The 21,701-nt window shown below is 34.9% G+C and overlaps 2 protein-coding genes across 3 annotated transcripts in view; one reads left to right on the forward strand and one right to left on the reverse strand.

Annotated features, from left to right (window-relative positions):
* Nucleotides 1–21,701, forward strand: part of Adar (Adenosine deaminase acting on RNA) — a 78,652-nt gene that overhangs the window by 14,414 nt on the left and 42,537 nt on the right. The window lies entirely within an intron of this gene.
* Nucleotides 669–21,514, reverse strand: LOC149424774 (pancreatic triacylglycerol lipase-like). The gene is made up of 7 exons (XM_089631016.1): nucleotides 21,442–21,514; nucleotides 21,290–21,400; nucleotides 12,704–12,845; nucleotides 11,998–12,212; nucleotides 8,325–8,435; nucleotides 1,231–1,396; nucleotides 669–744 (listed from the first exon to the last, which is right to left on the reverse strand). Exons 1-7 carry the CDS (start codon nucleotides 21,512–21,514, stop codon nucleotides 669–671), a joined length of 894 nt encoding a protein of 297 aa, XP_089487142.1.

The following is a 21,701-nucleotide window of genomic DNA, read 5'->3' on the forward strand; positions in this document are numbered from 1 at the left end:
AGATAATGCACCTCTACATTCCATAGATATTCTTGAATACAGACGTGTAGCGTTATTCATTATCGATACTCTGTTTTTTAAATCATGGCAATCCGTATACTAGTGATGGAAATAAATCGATTTTTGTAAAATCTCGCGCGTTTACGTGAAAAGACGTTCTAATGTCTTGACCGCTATTATCATATTTACGTCTTTTGACGTTCTAATGTTCTGAGTGGTTAAAACCAAATATTATCATTTCATTTATTTAAAATGTCAAGTCACAAAATTAATATATATTGTTATAGTTTCAGCGGTTTGTTGATGATTTGCCCGTGATTATAATAAATAAATACTATTTCCTTTTAATTATTTTTTTTTTTAATTTTAATCAATTTATAGAGTTTAAAATCGCCCAAATTGGGTTTCAGTTTCGCCAAAATTTAGAAGATAGGTATGCTTTTAATATCTAAAAAAATCGTCACATAAAACTATCCATGCATTGTACAAAACCAGAATGAACCTTGTCATTTTGTTTGGTGACATCAGAACACTGACATCGCCAACAAAGGATGCCGACCAAACAGGGCATTTTGATGTGACGCTGGTTTACACATATTTAAATACGCAAATGATGAATGTACATCACGTAGTAACTTTTTGAATGAAACCTATGAAACTTTGTTTTTTCATTTGGCATAAAGGTTGGGGGAGGTGTAACAGAGGAAGGTTGAAAGGGTTGACACTTCGTTTGAGTCTTCGTTGCTGCATATTCAAATTGGCAAAAATCGTAAATCAAACACATTAGATTGCGGTTTTTTGTTTTTGTTTATTTTAAATTATTATAGCGATCTACTACATAAGGGGCAATACCCAATGTCTCCACGTAAAACCTTCCTTGGATTCTGAAAAAAAAAGAAAAGAAATTTCCATTATTGAATAATGTTAGCTCTCATTAAATATTCAAATGAACAATGGATATCATTAAAATTAACGAAAGACCATGAAATTTGCAGTTTTGACACTGCAATCGCAAACAGATCTTTTTAATGGCGCTTTTAACCGCTTCCCTGGTGAATCTATTTATTTTATGTCGCCAATTTACAGTAGGTATTAAATATATATATATATATAATTTGTAAAAATATTAATAAACTGCATTCTGTTTTTTGGCTGCCCAACTTTGTTGGATGAATAAATTTAATATTTTTCGTAGTCATTATTGTGGGGTGTTGAGTATGTACAACTCACCGTGGGTTGGCCCCATAGCCCAAGTAATTAGTCATGACTCGCTCGCCCCTCGGCATTGGGGTACAGCCCTTCGTGACCCGGGGGTCACACGGGGAGCTGGGGAAGACATACGGGGTCAGCAGGGACTGGACAAATAGCTGGTACGATCTCCAGTGACTGCAGAAAACTGAAAAACACCATTTCAATAATAACTGTCATTCTATTTTGAATGAAGAACAATTTTTCAAAAGCTGTACTCTGGTGTGTTAGTACAATGTATTGCATATATTTAGCTTGTCTCCTTTTGCCAATCCTTGGCCAACCATCAGAAGTCGGTAGTTCTTTTTAGTTCATCAGCCCATCTTGTCTGTGCCAATCAAGGATGCCGTCTGATTATAGTTAAAAAATGGTCACCTGTTGCCTGCGCTATGTGCCCAGAATTGTCCAACTTGAGTGTGGATATTGTGATGGTAATAAGGACAAGTCAATCTTTACGGGTAATTATTACATTGGAGTAGATTTTTTTTTAAATTAGCTCCACACAGGAGGCCTTGAAAAAAATAATTCCTCTCAGGGCCTAGTCATCTTTAGGGATGCTGTGTGGAGGGGCTTTTTAGGAAAGGAAGGATGGGAAGTTCTGGGAAGGAAAAGGTAAAGGTAGTGTGTCCATGAGTGACAAACGTATGAATCCGTCTGCGAATCCATTGCACTGCGGGCAAGGCGATGCACAGTGTGCCAGCGCTCAAGGGAGGGCGGTTATTTATTTATTAAACGCCATAAAAGGCTTTTACAGTAATGTGAAACATTAGATTATAAGTACACAGTTCAGGGCTGTCAGAGACTTGACAATTAAAAATAACATTTTTCATTAAAATAATACATCCGTTAGCCAACACTATAAGACATCTGAAGCAAGCAGTTTATATTGATGCTATATATATACATTTCACATATATGTATATATGTGGAATGTATATGTATAGAACACCATACATATGTTACACATAAAGAAGAACATGTCAGTATGATGCAGTACAAACAGACATTTAACATTTCACAAACATATCAGTTACATTCACAACCAAGTATTTTTGCCTTGATGCAAGACGGTGAGGTTTTGAAAATATCAAAAAGGTCTGTATACGTGTTGGCAGTGCGGTGAAAAGGCGCCAACGGTGAATGATACAAATAGTTAGTGCTATGATTGTCACTGTGGAAAAGGTGGTGGAGTCGAGTTGATTTAACAGGGATAAGAAAATTTATAACACTTAACATTTGAGGGCAGTCTATGAGATTGTTCAGTAATTTAAAAAGTATAAGAATGTCATTAAATGTTAAATTCGTTCAATTCATGTTAAATTCGTTTTATGTTATAATTGAACAGATTATCGAAGCGTTTATTCCTAAGAAAGTTGTGAAATCTGGAAAATACCCACTATGGTACACGGCAGCCTTAATAAAAATAACAAACGAAAAATTAAAATTCTTTAGAAAATGGAAGCGCCATCGGAACCCCCTTGATTATCTTTCATTTTCATTGCTTCGCAAAAGGCAAAAAACAGTCGCTTCAGCAGCTTACAAAACCTACATTTCTACGATAGAATCCGGTATACAGCATAATGTTAAAAAAATATGGTCCTACGTCAATTCTCAAAGAAAATCTCCTGCCATCCCTGATCATATGATTTACGGTGAAAAAACTGCTAATGACAGTAGAGGAGTAGCCAACTTATTTTCTGAGTATTTTGGATCTGTATTTTCGAATGCTCAACCTGCACATACAAGCAATGCCAGTCTTTGCTCTAATTCAAATAGCATAATCAACTCAATCGAGATCAATGAAGACATCACATTCAAATACCTTAAGTCCATTGATATCAAAAAGGGACCAGGGGATGATCAACTTCCAGGGATCTTCATAAATTATTGTAGTAAACAATTGACACCCCCCATTTTTGCTATTTTCAAACTATCATTATCTGAAGGAACATTTCCCGACAAGTGGAAAACAGCCTTGATTACCCCAATATATAAAAATGGCAGTAAAAATGATGTCTCGAACTATCGACCTATATCCAAATTACCAATACTAAGTAAAGTATTGGAAAAAATTGTTTACGATCAATTATATTCTACTATCTCACCCTCACTCTTAAATAATCAACACGGCTTCATCAAAAATCGCTCCACAACCTCAAATCTTGCATTTTTTACAAATTTTCTTCATGCTCAAATGGATATGCGATGCCAGGTAGATGCCATTTATACGGATTATTCTAAAGCATTTGACCGTGTTAATCATTATATTCTTTTACAAAAGTTATTAGGTCTAGGAATTCACGGTGACCTCTATAGATGGATCGCATCATACGTCAATAATCGGCACCAAATCACGGTTGTCAATGGTTTTGCATCTTGCTTAACGGAAATCGTCTCAGGTGTGCCCCAGGGGTCGCATCTTGGACCACTCTTATTTAATATTTATATAAATGACATTTACGTTTGCTTTAAAAATAGTTACTTTGTTTTATACGCGGATGACATGAAAATTTATAAAGCTATACAGTGTTTATCCGATTGTATGGAATTGCAAAGCGATCTTGATAATTTGTGCATATACTGTGAATCAAATTTATTGTCCTTAAACATATCTAAGTGTCACTCGATTACATTTACTAGAAATAAAAACAAAATCATCTATCCATACAACTTGAATAACAAACCTTTACAACCTATGTCTACGTGTAAAGATCTAGGTGTTTACTTAGATAGCAAATTAATTTTTGACAAGCACATTGAACACATTATTTCAAAATCCTACAGAATGCTAGGTTTCTTATTAAGAATATGCAAAGTTTTCAAAAGTGCTAAAACTCTGAAAATGTTGTTTTGTTCATTGGTCAGAAGTCCACTGGAGTATGCTTCCACAATATGGAATCCTCAATATAAGGTATACATAGATTTAGTAGAAAGTATACAGAATAAATTTTCGAAACATTTACTCAAGAAATACAACAATACTACAAATAATATGTTAACTTTACAAAAAAGACGCACATTGTCAGACCTGTTGTTTCTACATAATCTGCTAAATAATAAAATAGATAGTCCCGAATTGCTATCCGTAATTGGTTTAAATGTTCCAACGAGGCGTACCAGGCACACTACACTATTTCATATTGAAGCCAACAATACCAATGCAGCAAACAATTCAGTTATTACTCGCGCAATCACAACATACACCCATTACGAAAAATTACTACATTTAGACATCTTTCATGATTCCTTTCTAACATACAAAACTAACTTATTAAATTTCTTAGCATGACATATTTCAAAAATATTTTCATATCATTTTTCAAAAATCCTATTTATTAACAGTTAATTACAATTCGTGAGCTTATTATAATTCTTGTTTTCAATTCATTTATTATTTATTATTTTTATTTTTATCCACACACTTCCTTCCTTTTATAACAATCTCAGGCGAAATTACGTAATGATATTTTATGGACATACGTAATAGGTACTACAACTATGTAATAACTAAAAATATCTAATTGTACTGTGTATGTCTTAACAAATAAATAAATTAATAGTTCGCCGGGTAGAAAGAAGTGGTAGATTTAGACCAGACATTAATGTATTATAGCAGATATCAATTACAGGCTGTCTCAATTTGAATTGAACATATCGAAGAAATTTTCTTTGTACTTTCTCCAAGCGGTGTAAGTTACAGGTATAAATCGGAGACCATACAGGAGATGCATATTCTAGGTGCGATCTCACAAGAGAGCAGTAGAGTAATTTAATTGACTCAATGTTTTGAAAAGTCCTTGTGTTACGGTTATAGCATGTTCATGTATTTAAAATGCGTTTTGTTGATAAATACGTTATAAAAACAATTAGTTTGTTAACTATATACATATATATACAGCTTTATTTATTATTTAAAACTATAAAATGTGGGTTAAATTGATTGTGGTTGATTTTACAAAGAGTATTATTATATTTTGGATGTTTGGTGAATGCTAATAATATAATTATTTGTATATTTTAGGAATTTTAATTTATATGTATTACATAAACACAATAAAGTCCCGTTAAACTGCTAGATAGCTGTTTTTCCAAAGGGTTTTTCCACCTTAAATTTAAAATTGTTTGGTACTAGCATTATTGTCCGTTTTCAATGACTTGTTAAAATTTCTATTTATTTTACTAATTACTATTGGGAATAACAAACATTCCCTTAATAATTTACATTTGTTTCTTAATGTTATTTTCCAGGTATTCATTTATATTAATCATGTGATATTTGCCAATCCAGTAGGTGATACTTATTGTCTTAATTGCTCAAGTAATGGTTTATTGATATTTTTGGAATCATTCAGTACGTAAACTAATTACCAATTACTTAAACAATTTTCAAGTACCATGGAGTGTTTATTGCAATTGCACAGGAATTTATGGTAATAGAGATGTTTAATTTGGTAATGAATATATAATTGATACAATTAAGAGATTTTGTGTTAAATTCTAATTGTTTATTCATCTAGAATTAAGGGACAACCTTTTATAGACAGGCGTGTTATTTCCATAGATTTTTGTCAGTTTATAACTTTCTATTGCAACTTAACATTTATTAGTCAAATTAAAGTAGGTTACAAAATATGAAATATGTAGTTAAGTCCAGTATAAACACGGTACACAAATAACACATTAACCCATCAGACTTTACCAGTCACAGCGAGAGATCGTATGTGACATCGTCGTTCTAGTATCTTCTGTCTTTATCGTTTTCAAGCAAGACGCATGAGAAGGAAGAGAACGAAAGTCGATGACGTCCGTACGAGCTCGAGCTGGGCCTAGTTTTTACAAAAAGCCAATGTTGATATTTTCGATATCGGGCGGTTCCAGTCACTTCCAGCATTGGTTAACCAAATGTCAAACAAGTGCACCCGCGTAAAGAAGCACTTCTTGTAAAAGGGACCTAAAATAAAATTTTAAAAGTTATCACCAAACTATATGTACATATGATTTTTACGAAGAACGTCGTAAACCGGCGTAGGTGACGCATACATAAACCAATTACCAATCATACCCATGTGTTTTCGTAGACCGTAACTTCAACGACGGTATACAAACACATAATTAAGAAGTTAGCATGAATACGTGGCAAAAAATTATGCCTCATAAACTGGTAATTCTAAGGAACATTTTTCATTAAATAACACTTGCGGAATCGTTAAAAGTTTATGGAAATACAAATTTAAATTTAACCAAGAAATTTATACACGCGTAGCATGCGTACAATTCAAAAGCTTATATATTTATAAATTTTAAAAATAATAACATACCTTCAACTTGAAATTCCATTGTAAAACAACACTCACAAATAAAAAATTCCAACAAATTAGCAACGGAAAACACGGTGACTAATAAGGGCTCTGATAATAGTAATTTAGCACTTCCAGCAATCAGATCATTTCCGAAGCCGAAATACCAATGAAATCTTTGGTATACCGGGATTCTATTTATACCTGCAGTTAGTTTGGTTTAATAACCATAATTATTTATTTAAGTGTTTATTGTACTTAAGTCTTGCCTAATGGCAAGACTTAAGTACAATAAACACCTTATAATGGGGACATCAATTTTTTATGGCTATGACCTACAGAGGGATCATACAGGGAGGGATCGAGAGAGTCCTGCTGGTGGACAGATGCATCCGCCGCCAAGACCCGTATAAACCTCATCCAATAAACCCAGGCACCCCTGCTAAGTCACCAAACGTAGATAACCACTTGAGGTTGACCTATAGCAGAGGTGTTGGTTATCCAATAAATGGTTCCCAGGGTGGCGGTACTTGTTACTGCCTGTGCAATCCACCTTCTCCTATACATACAAATAATTGATGTAAATGTGTTTTTTAAGACTATAGAACTATAAGGTGAAAAAACTAACACGAAACATAGAAAGATCAATTTATGGCAATAACATTGGAAAAAAAATTGGACATGGCCCGTACGGCTGTTCTTAACGAACTTCCAATTTTTGGGACACTATCGAACACCGCTGACCGTATGCAGGGCCGAAATGTCAAGGCGCTGATAAATACCCAACACCTAACAGTCCTAACACATCGCCCTTGAGATTATTATTCATAAAATCGGCACTACACAAATATACAAATCATCAGAATACTATCCATTACAGTGTTCACCAACAAGCGCGTCTTGGTTTTGGCAAGGGGCGTCCCGACTGAATGTCACCAATAACACAAATCATCAGAATACTATCCATTACAGTGTTCGCCTACCGAGGCGTCTCTTGGTTTTGGCAAGGGGCGTCCCGACTGAATGTCACCAATAACACAAATCATCAGAATACTATCCATTACAGTGTTCGCCTACCGAGGCGTCTCTTGGTTTTGGCAAGGGGCGTCCCGACTGAATGTCACCAATAACACAAATCATCAGAATACTATCCATTACAGTGTTCGCCTACCGAGGCGTCTCTTGGTTTTGGCAAGGGGCGTCCCGACTGAATGTCACCAATAACACAAATCATCAGAATACTATCCATTACAGTGTTCGCCTACCGAGGCGTCTCTTGGTTTTGGCAAGGGGCGTCCCGACTGAATGTCACCAATAACACAAATCATCAGAATACTATCCATTACAGTGTTCGCCTACCGAGGCGTCTCTTGGTTTTGGCAAGGGGCGTCCCGACTGAATGTCACCAATAACACAAATGATATGATTTGAGATTTTCACATCCAAAAGTGATATTGTGATTTATTTTTGGGGTTTTTATTTTATTTATTGTTTATTGTGAAAAACCAGTGATTCCAGTATGTATATTATTTGAGTATAGGGCATATTTATTCTGTGTTTCGCTACCTCCTTCTTTAGCTATCTTTTTAGACAGCGTTACAGCGTCCATTATCAGGGCAGATGTGTATGCCAGCATGTTGTGGATTTAATGAATGTCGCCTCTTCTGGATTGGTCTCACTGCATATTTGGCAATTTTGTTTTTTAACAAACCTTTTAAAAATGAGTAAGTTCTATCTAAACTAAAAACACAAATTGCATATATTGTTTTTGTTACTTACTTTTCTCTACGATCATCATTCTGGGTTTAAGTGTCTTCAGCTCACATCCGGGTTGAGGACTGATTCCCATATTGACATAAAAGTCTGCATGTCCCATGGCCGCTGAAATACCTGGTGGATAAATTAATATGTTATAACAAACAATCCATGAAGAGGAAGGTGTGAAAGCTCCTGGCAATTCAAATATGTTCACTAAACAAAGTTAAGGCCGTTTGAAGTAACTGTATTCTGAATAGGGGTTAGAACCAGTAGCGGCCAGTTAATAGTACAGTACTACAGGGAACCAAGGGGGAGTGGACTCTTCCACCATGGGGTCTTCAAGGAACCAAGGAGGAGTGATGTTGTGTCTTGTAATGTCCCCCCTCCCTTTTAATATATGCTCCTTTTCCATTATGCGGTACTGGGAGTAATCTCTACCAGCGCGTCGCACATAGATTAAGGTGAGTTGCTGGTAATTATGATGATTGATGATGATTTATCTTATACCGTTAGGTTCAAGTAGCTGCTCCGGTTCGATGCTAGCCTGATGTCAGCAACTATTTGAGGTACGTAGGTGGCACAAGGTTTAGATCGCGTCAACCTCCCCCAAAATCATTGGTGAGATGAGCTCTGCCAACGTGCAGAAAGTTTGGAGTCCGCTCCACTAACTTCAAACATAAACATATACCAAAGCGGTTTGCAGTCGGCAATGTCAGGAGTTCGGGAAACCCGTGAACACCCCTCTGGATTTCGTTCGTGAAAATAAGTTAGATTCGGCTTCAGTTTTCCTCTCCTTCACCTCTAGTCACAATACTCTCCGATAGTCTATGGCTTTTCGTCCCAGTAGAGGTAATTACATATGTATATCATATGTGCAATTCAGAGCATACACCAATCATTCGTCCGCAGTCATAGCAATATTTAATTTGAGTGAAGGCATCTCCCCGACATAACGAATGGTTCCGCGATGGAAGACGGTACTTTGAGTATAATGTCACGGCCATTCGCTCAACCATTCTTTACCTCCTGCTCGCCTTAAATATGAAGTAGGTAGAAATTGTGTTCTCGGCTTCCAGGGGAAAGGATCAGAGATATCCATGGTATTGCCTAGCTCTCGAGCGGCGATAGACGTGAGTAAGCGGTGACATGCCTTAATTGAATCCAAATCTTTCACTCTCCTTAATTCTGCCCCGGAACATCTGTCAAATCAGCCGCGCCCTTAATCGTCCTGTAAACTCCCCTCCTATATATTTTTGGAGTGGTATCAAAATGTACTGACATATATAGAATCGCGATTCGATTTCTCAGAAAATAGTAATTTCCATTGTTTGCAGCCGCTGACACTGAAGAAAGAAATTAAGTTCCAGGATTTGTGCATCATGGTATCAAAACTACAGATACCTAATATTAACCTTGATGCATTGTATGAAAAGTTCTGTATATTAAAGCCTCTGCTGACGAAAATTATAGACGATAAGAAGTGTGAAAATGTTTTTGAAATTTGGATTCAGATTCTCAAATCTACGGATGAAAACAAGAATCTGCTAAAAATAATACAATACGTATTTTCCATCCCCGTTTCTAATGCCCAAGCCGAAAGGGTTTTTTCCTTGTGTACGAATACATGGACCAAAAACCGAAATAAGTTAAATATTGATACTGTAAAAGCAGAACTACAAATAAAGTCGAACTTCAACATGAAATGCAAACAATTTTATAATTTCATTATAGAAAACGAAGAAGCTCTTAGAGCAGCCAAAAGTAATACCAAGTATTAAGGCGAAATAGTTAGACTTGACCTGAAATTTGGCATTTTTGAAGCCAGTATTAGACGTATGGACACTTTTCTAGAAAAAAACACATATTGATTTCGAAAAATCGTTATTTTATCTAGTAAAGTAAGATGTTAAATTTTTTAAAATAATATTTATTTCATATCATAATAAAGTGTTACCATTTTCAGGGGTGAATTTGTATTATACAACAAATATTTCAAATCATATAATAATACAGTATAAGAATTTTGTTTTTATTTCAAATAAAATTACTAATAAATAAATCCGAACACGCGTTTTGTGACGAAAATCCCTCAATTTGACTATTTATTTATGGTCTTACAAATTGGTATAGTTCAGATTTTTTTACAAAAATAATTTACCAAGAAATTATTGAAACATCAGAAATAATTTATGAATAAAAAATATATTCTTAAAGTATATAATAGTAATTAATTTCGATTCGCGTTTGTGCATTTTTATTAACTCGGCAGAAGACAAAATTTTGTCATTCTCCGCCGCGACCGGGCGGCAAGCGGACGTGTAGTCCACGCCGGTCTAGTTAATAACATTTTTGAGAAATTCCTCGCTTAAAAATGGGGAGGAAAATATCCTTGGAACAAAAATTTTATTAGAAAACACAAATTACGAAATCAAAAACGTACGTGGGAGTTATATTTTCAAAAAAAACAAGGGGTTAGTGATATTTAATTATCCGTGTACATTGTACGTACTTATATGCTACAGGGTCGTTCGAAAGAATCAGTCAGAATAAGCAAATATTTTTTATAACATTTGGCGATAATTTTGTGTTGTTTAATTTCCAGGGAAAAGAATCAACTATGGACTATCAGGAGTTTATGTCTATCATCGATGTTTCATGTATAAATATTAAAACTTATGCCAAAGTACGTGAAACTGTTTGTGATTGCTGGTCAAAAGTGCCACGAACCAAATGAATTTTGATTCGTGATGTGCGATTCAAATCATTTCATTGTTCATAATTCTTATTTTATTGTCCAATTCACTATTACATTATAAAGCGATACAATATTATGCAATCCCATAACTACATATGTAGGTAGGTACCGTAGAAAATAGTTGGAAATAAAACCTAGTTTTAATATATATACTACTTCAGTTGTAAGGAATAAACCCTCTTTTAAATGTCATACGTATCAAATCAATTAATACTTTAAAGATAAGTATTAGAAATAAAACTTACCGGTAATACCTTTCGGACAAACGAATAAATAAGTAAAACAAAAGATTTTTACTCACCTTTGGAAAACTCATGTAAAATATAAAAAATAAACAAATATTTGAAATTTTTTTAAATGTATATTCATATACCTACATATTTTATATCTACCATGTCACCAAACTGCATTTGTATTTATTTATGTTTACGCGCTCCGACGTATAATTTACAAATATGTGTGTAACTACTTATTAGGAAGAAAGCTACAACCAATAATTCAACAATAATTGTTATTTCACCGGAACCATGTTGTAGTTTTCGTCACCCGCGCGAGTGTACAGCTCGCAGCGGAATGAATTCGGTATATCCGTCTCGGTCTAAAAAAACGTCCGATCGCGAGACCGTCTTTTAACGAAATTTGAATTCTCGTCCGCGGGTTAAGCCGCCTTAACTTTATTTATTACTTTAAATGACTGATTAAGGTCGTACTACTTACTTGGCTTCGATTAACATTGTTTTTTTATTAATAAATGTAACTATTGATATCTACTGAGCAGAAAAGTAGAAATGTAATCTGCACTGATGTGAAAGAATTGATTGATGACTCTAGAACTTTCATAAGACTTAGCTCGCAGGCCCAAGACAGGCCAATGAAATTATCTGTTAGGGCCGGTTAGGAACCCTTGTTATACACTATTGACAATATGAAATAAATTACCAAAGATCCCGGCATCGGTGTGTATGATGTCCACAAAGTCAGCGTCTTCCCTGTCGAGGCGATGACTGAGGGGCAGGGAGGAGAAGAGGGGCAGTGCGGGGTCGAGGCCGGTGATGCGCGCGGGACGGTGGGTACCCAAGGCTCCCCCCACCACGCCGGCCGCCTGCGCCCCGAGGCTCAGCCCCACTACGTGCAGCTGTCTGGGCTGCAGACCCCTGAACAATTAAATTTCATCACCACTTTTGACTTTCAGTGAGACCTGTACAAATTAAATCAAATTTTATTTTTCCTCTCTAACCTGCCTCTCTTGGATTCAAAGCCAAGGGGCTTACCGTTCTGCTACCTTGGTCATCAGCTTATTTGGTCTCAGCTCTCCTTTCTAATTCCCCTGGGTTCCCCAAAGGCCTCTCATCCATGTTAGTTTTCTTTTGTTTGAATTTTCCTGGAACCCCAAGTGTTGGGGTAAAGTCTAAATACTCCGAGACCCTGTTCCCCAGTGTCATTCTGACTGAGCATGGTAGCTCACACCTTGGCTTGGGACGGCTATGGCAGGTCGTGTTTCCACTTCAGAATTTGTTTTAGTTCAAGCCTATTATTTCTTTGGTCTGTGTGTCTCATAAATTATTTTAGGATGACTGCTGGCTTGCTCCTGATTTAGTTTATTCCAAGTCATAATATTGAATGTACTAAAAGTTAGATATCTTACTTGCTGTAGAGGTAACTAACGAATTGTGCCACGTAAATTCCCACCACGTACGTGTTGCGCACCGCCTGCGGGTACCACGGACCTGCCAGCAGTCGCATGGAGTTCACCAGGATTATGTTGTGGTCCGCTCGCAAACTGTAAGCTGAAACATGAACATTAGTAATTGACTTGGTTTCACTTCTATTGAGGAAACAGCCAGATTAACAAACAACGTTCTCCCTTATCAGTAAGACACGCAAAGCTGGAGTAAAATCAAAATTTCCGGGTAAAATCAAAAGTGCAAAAATTATATAGCATTCAAATCACAAATCAAACACTTTTAGATAAACCCGACAGTAATCATAAGTTTTAATTTTATTTTATTATATGAGCCCATTTGTAATTTGATTGATTGAATCGTGTTATGAACGTAAAGGTAATTAATAAATGAATTAATAAGTAATTAAAACAATATAAACAAAGTATTGTATTTAAAAAAAAAACGATATATATTTTTTTACAAATCTAAAATTATTATATGAGCTTCGAAATATTTGTATTGTGCCCCGGGAGTGTGATTGAGATTATTAGTATGCGTTTATTGTTGTTGCATTTGCTGGACTTGCTTTCGGCACCTAAAATTATGTGATTTATTGCAAATATTTTATTGTACGCGTAAATAGCATTTTATCGGTTAAATAATATTGTTTTTCAAAAATGGGAAATAAATAACAAAAAATATATTAAATCTCCAAAAGTCACACATGTTGCAATCTGGACGGTAACTTTTTGCTACGGAGGGCGTGCAAGCCCGTTTTATATTATCCCCGTATATTTATTATTACATTAATATTAATATATTATATATATATTTTATATTATGTTACTACACGTTTTTTACTCAAATACTAAATTGTAAAACGAAAGTTTTACCTTGCAAACATATTTCGGTGTCCGATTTCATAATTTCGATACCCAATTGCCAGTACCATGATATGGAATGGCATCCTGAAATTATTAGATGTCTCCAATCTTTCGATAAGTTTATTTTACGACATGAAATCGTGTAAAAGGGGCTTTCGCACAGTCTTTTTTCGCAACAACGCACCGGGTAGCTGATAATTCTAAAACTGTGGGGAGATTATTGATTCAATGAATTACGCAGTTCTTTTTTATATTAATAATATATTTAATTAAAATGTAACTCTCACGTATACTTTTATAAAATTTACATATATCTTTATAAAATTCAATTTAACTTAAATTTAAAAAAAAAACAGTTAAGCAAAAAAATCAAAAAACAAACCCCAGAATTAAAAAGTATTCATAAGGCGAAATAGGTAGACTCGACCTGAAATTTGTCATTTTTTAGGCCAATTTTATTCGTATGGACACTTTTCTACAAAAAACCACAAATTGATTTCGAAAGAACGTTATTTTATCTACTGAAGCAAGACGTTACATATTGAAAAATAATATTATTTTCTTATCATAATAAAGGGTTACCGTTGGTCGATTAGCATTTGTTATATTTTCAAAGGTGTATTTGTATTATACAACAAATATTTCCATTCATATAATTATATAGTATGAACAATCGATAAATTATCTACGGATCGTATGTATAAGAATTTTGTTTTTACTTCAAATAAAATTGCTAATAAATAAATCCGAGCACGCGTTTTGTGACGAAAACCCCTCAACTTGACTATTTATTTATGGTCTTACAAATTGGTATAGTTCAGATTTTTTACAAAAATAATTTACCAAGACATTATTGAAACTTTAAAAATTATTTATTACCAAAAAATATATTCCTAAAGTATATAATAGTAATTAATTTCGATTCGCGTTTGTGCATTTTTAGTAACTCGGCGCAAGACCAAATTTTGTCAGTCTCCGCAGTCCGCCGCGACCGGGCGGCGAACGGACGTTTCGTCCGCGCCGGTCTATTTAATAACATTTTAAAGAAATTCCTCGCTTAAAAATGGAGACGAAAATACACTTGGAAAAAAGTTTTATTAGAACACACAAATTACGACATCAAAAACGTACATGGGATATATATATTTCAGAAAAAAACAAAGGTTAGTGATATTTAATAATCCGTGTACATTGTACGTACTTAGGGTCGTTCGAACGAATCAGTCAGAATACGCATATATTTTTTATAACATTTAGCGATAATTTTGTTTTGTTTAAATTCCAGGGAAAAGAATCAACTATGGACTATCAGGAGTTTATGTTTGTCATCGATGTTCCATGTATAAATGTTAAAACTTATGTCAAAGTACATGAAACTGTTGATTAGTGGTCAAAAGTGCCACGAACCAAATGAATTTTGATTCGTGATGTGCGATTCAAATCATGTTTTTGTTCATAATTTCTATTCTATTGTCCAATTCACTATTACATTGGTATAATTCAACATATTTAATATTTACTTTTACTTTTTGTCAGTTTCATATTGTCATGTTATGAATTGAGCCTCTTGTTTTAGGAAAAAAACGAGGTTATTTTTGACATACCTATGATTTTTCAATTGAAATTCACCTCGTGAATTTATTAAAATTTCGAAAATTAAACAATAGTCAGGTCTTTCTACCTCCGTTAACCATGAAAACAAATACATGAAAGCGATACAACATTATGCAATCGCATAATTACATATGTAGGTAGGTACCGTAGAAAATAGTTGGAAATAAAATCTAGTTTTTATACATATACTACTTCAGTTGTAAAGAATAAACCCTATTTTCAAGATCATACGTATCAAATCAAGTAATACTTTAAAGATAAGTATTAGAAATAAAACTTACTGGTAATACCTATTGTACAAACGAATAAATATTTAAAACGAGAGATTTTTACTCAGTTTTGTAAAACCTATGTAAAATAATTTAAAAAAAACAATATTTGAAAAAAAAAATAAAAAAAATGTATATTCATGGTGACCGGATAAATCATCAAAATGATAATTCATCACATCTTTAAAAAGTTATATAAAGTCAAGGAAAGTGATGAAACAAAAACTTTATTAACTGGGTTAAGTAGGTTAGGTTTAATTTTTTTTTCATCGTTTCTAATGACTTTAAAGGTGTGTTGAATTGTCACTGTGTTGAGTTATCATGGAACCATTATTAATATACCTATCTATTTTTTATCTACTATGTCAACGCACTGCATTTGTATTTATTTATGTTTACGCACTCTGACGTATAATTTACAAATATGTATGTAACTACTTATTAGGAAGAATGCTACAACCACAGACATAATATTCATATGTCTATGGCTACAACCGAGAATTCAACAACAATAATTGTTATTTCATCGAAACCATGCTGTAGGCTTCGTCAGCCGCGCGGGGTGTACGGCTCTTGCAGTGGAATGAATTCTGTATTTCTATCTCGTTCTAAAAAAACGTCCGATCGCGAGACCGTTTTTTGACGAAATTTGAATTCTCGCCCGCTGGTTAAGACGCCTTAAGAACAACTCCGTAAAAATCGACAAACAAACCTCAGTATTAGAAATTATCGCAAAGGGACTACTCTGTATAAGAAATGTATTTAACTTATTCCAGTAAAAATTATGTTTTTTTATTATTATATAGTTACATATACTTTATTTATTTTAGAATGCATCCATTTGAAGATATATTTAATGCATTGGTTACTGGAAAAAACCGAGTAAGTTCGTTTTGTATTGGCCATTGAATGATGTTGATGTTTTTTACGTAACTCCACACAGGATTCAGGTGATTCTGCATAATTATACAAGTGAAAAAGATTATGTAACTTTTTCCAAATTCCAACGTATTAAAGTAGATTTCAGGTAAAGGAAAAATATTGTTTTATGGGAAAAAACAATGGAATTTCCAAAAAAAATAATTTATCTTTTTTACTTCTACCATCATGTAGTTCACATCCCGAAGTTAGTGCACTTTACCCCCGGACATACTGTATAGATAATCTTATAAGAAAAACCTTCTCATGTAGGAACATTTTATTTTAATTCGATAAATGTTTTTAATATCATTTTATAAAAGCATATACACGGTGTCCGGAAACTCGTAGTACAAGCGGGAAACTGGTGAATCTACATCACATTTGTGTCGATTTTGTAGTTTTTTTTTTTTGATCAAATTCTTATAAATTATTACTGAAGATCAAAGTACCCAACTAATTAAAACTATTTAAAAGTAAAACAAATAAAGAAACCCGGATTTAAAGCATTATTTTGGAATCACCCTTCATTTAATCCGGTGTAGTCATCAAATATTTCTGCTCTGCAGGGTTAAAACATCTATTGTTCTAATATTCATACCTATCTCTGACATATTCGCAAAATATAGCTTTCTCTAGTATGCTGGGTTCAACTAACATATGAAGGAAAGAGACGCACGATAAGCAGATGTCCCATTTCTGTTAAATCGTAAGTAGGTCAGTTTTGGTATGGGTCGCCGCAGGTGGCCGTATTTATGTGATTGTTTATACATTGTTTACATTGCATTTTGCTTTAAGAAGTTTTCTCGTTAATTTAAACATAAAAGCGAATTGTGGTCGAAATTTGTGTGTTTTAATACGAGTTATTATTGTTTTGATAGTGATACTTGATTTATCATCAATGCGTTCGACATGTTTGAAAACAGTTGTACGTTTTCAATGTTTTGATTTTGAGAGTTATCATCGATGCTTTCGACGAGGTAAAAATTAACTCCGACATGATTCAAATAGTGAAATAATCAATCATCAGACGGACCCAACTGTGCTTGGAAGTTAACGGTGAACATTTTAAATAATTTGATGTGTTTGTGTTTTGAATTGGAGATCGGAACATCGCTACAAATTGTGAGTACCTACCTATGCTAATAATAATTCCTATCCGTTGCGTCGGCGTCTCAGATCGAATGACGAAAAAATTTTAACCCTGAAATACCCGAAAAATATTATGTTTTTTTTTTTTTTTTTGTGATAATGCTCAAATCAAAAAACTTTATGTTTATTTGGGTTCCCCATGTGGTGTAGATTCTCCAGTTTCCCGCTTGTACTACGAGTTTCCGGACACCGTGTATATTAATTATGAAATTAATACGTATAAAAAACTAAGTTACACTTTAATACAGGGTGTCCGGGGGTTAAGTGTAGGGGAGGGGGGGGGCATAGTAGGGTACTTAACGTTTAAACATCCCTAAAAACTAAAAGGATGTGATTAAATTAAAAATTTTAACTTAGAATCATAGCTTAATTCATTGCGAATGCCTATGGATACATTTATGTTGATAACGTAATTAATCTAAGAGATGTAAACACTTAAATGAAAATAGGCATTTGACCCGCTATGCCCCGTGCATAGGGGTAAAGTGGGGTCTTCTATGGGGCAATGTGGGGTGGTCATAATAAGGAACGAAACACAACTTCAAAACGAAATAATTTTATTTCTTAGCAACATAACGAAAGTTTAAAAAAATAAAAATAACAACACTTTAGCATAACAAATTCAGTACAAAAACTTCTCTTCATTATTATTTTTGTTGGTTAAAGAAATCAGAGATCACGTAAAAACCTTTAGCACGTTTCATTAATCTTTTATAAAACTTAAACATTAAAAATAGGAAATACAGAACTATGGTACAATTAAGTAATGAATTACGGTTATTTATAAACATCTCCTTTAAAACTTCAATCAAGATAACAAAATGAACAATGCACATACATGAGTAGACTCTTCATCTTTTTCATCCTCTCCAGCACAAGAGTAGTGTGCCCATTTTGCACATTTTAGGCAACGTATCCATCCCTCGGTTGACTCTGACCACAAGTAACCACAATAGATGCATTCAGTATCTTCAGCACCAGCATATTCTTCTGCAGAGCTTTTGATGCCTTTCTTTTTGACAACCTTTCTCTTTTTCGGTTTGATGGATTTCAATTTTAAATCTTTAGCTACCCTCTTTTTCTGTTCTTTTAGTTCTGCGGCCTTTTTTACGAAGAGAAGCTCGTTTTTGTACGGTGATTCTGTGATGATTGCTGTTTTTCCTCGTTGTTTACTAAGTCTTTTGCATGTTCTGTTCTCCTTAGGCACTGGCATTATTTGTTCTGGAGTTGTTGCAAAACTCGAGGGCCTATCGATCATCCAAGAACAACCAGTTTTTGGAGAAGGTTGCACAGGTGGGGTTTGAATATTCCTTTTCTGTTGTGGTATTTGCGATGGTGGTGTCTTGTTACTGGTCAATATTTCTAGGAGTGGTTGTCTGGGTGGCGTCTTGGCACCAGGGTCACCTTCTGGGGTTTCTTGTCTCATCGAAGTGTTGTCTCTCTGCGAAATGGCTTCGTTAACTAAAGGCACCTCAGCAGGCTCAGGATTGTCTGTAGTGTCCGCGGGTGCAAAATCTGCGTCAGTAAAAACATCCTTGTTTACAGGCCATATACCTGTAGCTCTGAATGCATTAATAGCAGTCGTCATTGTTGCTGCAGATTCAAAAGCTTTTCCGAATAGTCCAGCTTATAGTCACAGACCATGAATGCTGTTCAGTCTTCCTCTTGTATGTGCGCACCATGTTGGCTAAAAACGTAAAAAATAAATGTATTACAACTTAGAAGTCTTTAAAACGGGGCAAAGTGGGGCACTTTTCTAAAATCAAAAAAGGGGCATAGTGGGGTGCCCCACTTTGCCCCAGGCGCCATACCCCACTATGCCCCACCGGCTCGTTCAAAACTAAACACAAACTTATGACATCTTACCTTTGATTCAATGACCTTGTGCTTGTTGATTAAGAAATCCGGAAGGGAACTGATTAATAATAAACTAAAACACACCACAGTACACAAGTACGTTTTAGAAAGAATTGCTGTTCAATTTCACAATTTTTTTTAAGAAAAACACTGGTTTTGATTTTTGATTACATCACACAGACGCGTACCAAAATGACGTGGCTCGCGTATGGAGGTCACGCGTCGACCGACGACCAATCAAAGCGAGCCCTTTGACAGTTTGCACAGCGTTCGTTTCGAGCTGCATGAGGCTCACCCCACTATGCCCCGTGGCCCCACTATGCCCCCCCCCTCCCCTACTAACTTCGGGAGGTGACTTTACACGATGGTAGATGTAAAAATAATAAATACCTTTTTTCGAAATTCGTACAAACAATTCAATTTTTTTTACTTTAAAACTACATTAAAAAAAGTTATTTATCTTTTTTACTTGTAGTGTAATGATTCCCCCGAAGTAAACGTACTTTACCCCCTTGCACCCCGTATAATGTATATGTTTTAAATGATTTAATTTACTAAACAGTAATATCTACAGGTTTCGGCATTTTGCATCGACCGTGCGTCGATGTCGTGAAGAGAATAATATCGCTAGCAATCGTTCACCGAGTGGAAATGTTATTAGCTTAAGTCAAATAATCGTCAGTGGACTCGACCCTTCCTACACATATGGCAGTTAAATGCATGGTGGCTTTATTTAATTACACGACTCATGAAGACTATCTGTTTCTAATTGGTATTTTTAGTTTTGAATAATTTAATAGATTCTACAAATTTAGAATACAGTATATAATAATTTCTCATCTCTTATCTTTGACCATGGAACCTCTGTTGAAGCCCACCGCCAATAGCTGCTATTGAAGCTATTGGCGGTGGGCGTTTACAAAAAGTATAAATCCGTTTGGGTTTGCAGGGCCTTAATATTTATATATTTTTTAAACCTGTACTCTAGAGAAAAATAACTTAATTTTTAAAGCTAAAAACGCATACCTATTAAACAGGAGTCGAGTATGTTGTCAACAAAAAAAGTTTATTGACTTTTTATAAATGAACTGCATGGTTTTCTTAGAGCTGTCTATATTTTATCTCGACAACCTCCGTGGTCGAGGGGTAAGGCTCTCGACTAGCAATCCGAAGGTCACGAGTTCAAATCCAGGCGTGTGCAAGTAAATTTTATTATTAAGTGTTTCACAATTTATTAATTGAAAATAATATACAGGGTGTCCAGGGGCAAAGTGCACACACTACGCCTGGGAGGGACCCAAAAGCAATGTCAACTCAGCCACCGACCGTTTAAATTGTTCATACTTTTAAATATTATGATTACGGCTATATCAAATATCATAATTCTGCCCGTCAGCTGCAGCTCGCAAGTCGAGTGAAGTATTTTTAACACAAAAAGGTCAAAAGGAGTATATATGAAATGAGATTGTTTTTAGTAAGAATGATTTTACTCTTTTCATTAAAACTCAAATTTGATGTCAGTTGTATCTCAGTAGTTGTATCTGGTCGTTATAATTCTACCGCGGAAAATACTGTTAAAATATATATTATTTAATTTTGGACAATTCTTTAATACCTACTTGAAATTATTTTTATTATTTAGTTTTTTATTAAATAAATAATGTAATTAGATATAAAATTGTACTTACATTAGGTTTTTACATATAAAGGGATTTGAATACTACTCTTCCATAGAAGCGTTAACTTATGTTTGGAAGAGGAGTGCACAGTACTTTATTCTGCTCCTAGTTCACTTTCTATCTCGCAAACAGATTCCTTAGTGTGGTGGTCATTTCAGTCACAGCGTCAATGAATAAACAATAGTAGAGCAAACCTTGTCTCAGACTGGCGGCACTGTCAGAACTAGAACTCTCGAAGAAGGCGTGCAAGTAGAGCACCAGCGGCTTAGACCAGTCCATATTGGACTCCGCCAGGGCCTTGTCATCTTAATTAATAAACAATAGTAGAGCAAACCTTGTCTCAGACTGGCGGCACTGTCAGAACTAGAACTCTCGAAGAAGGCGTGCAAGTAGAGCACCAGCGGCTTAGACCAGTCCATATTGGACTCCGCCAGGGCCTTGTCATCTTAATTAATAAACAATAGTAGAGTAAACCTTGTCTCAGACTGGCGGCACTGTCAGAACTAGAACTCTCGAAGAAGGCGTGCAAGTAGAGCACCAGCGGCTTAGACCAGTCCTTATTGGACTCCGCCAGGGCCTTGTCACCTTAATTAATAAACAATAGTA

Source organism: Hesperophylax consimilis, chromosome 4 (assembly GCF_061612785.1).
Source record: "Hesperophylax consimilis isolate HC1 chromosome 4, BYU_Hcon_1.0, whole genome shotgun sequence".
In the NCBI taxonomy this organism is placed as follows: Eukaryota; Metazoa; Arthropoda; class Insecta; order Trichoptera; family Limnephilidae; genus Hesperophylax; species Hesperophylax consimilis.

What these genes read in the sequence shown, in the direction of transcription:
- LOC149424774 (XM_089631016.1), bottom strand. Translation starts at nt 21,514, where the DNA reads ATGGACTGGTCTAAGCCGCTGGTGCTCTACTTGCACGCCTTCTTCGAG. An exon ending in TGCCGCCAGTCTGAGACAAG is followed by an intron (nt 12,846 to 21,289) that starts GTTTGCTCTACT and finishes TTCATGTTTCAG; the next exon opens with CTTACAGTTTGCGAGCGGAC. An exon ending in GTTAGTTACCTCTACAGCAA is followed by an intron (nt 12,213 to 12,703) that starts GTAAGATATCTA and finishes TTAATTGTTCAG; the next exon opens with GGGTCTGCAGCCCAGACAGC.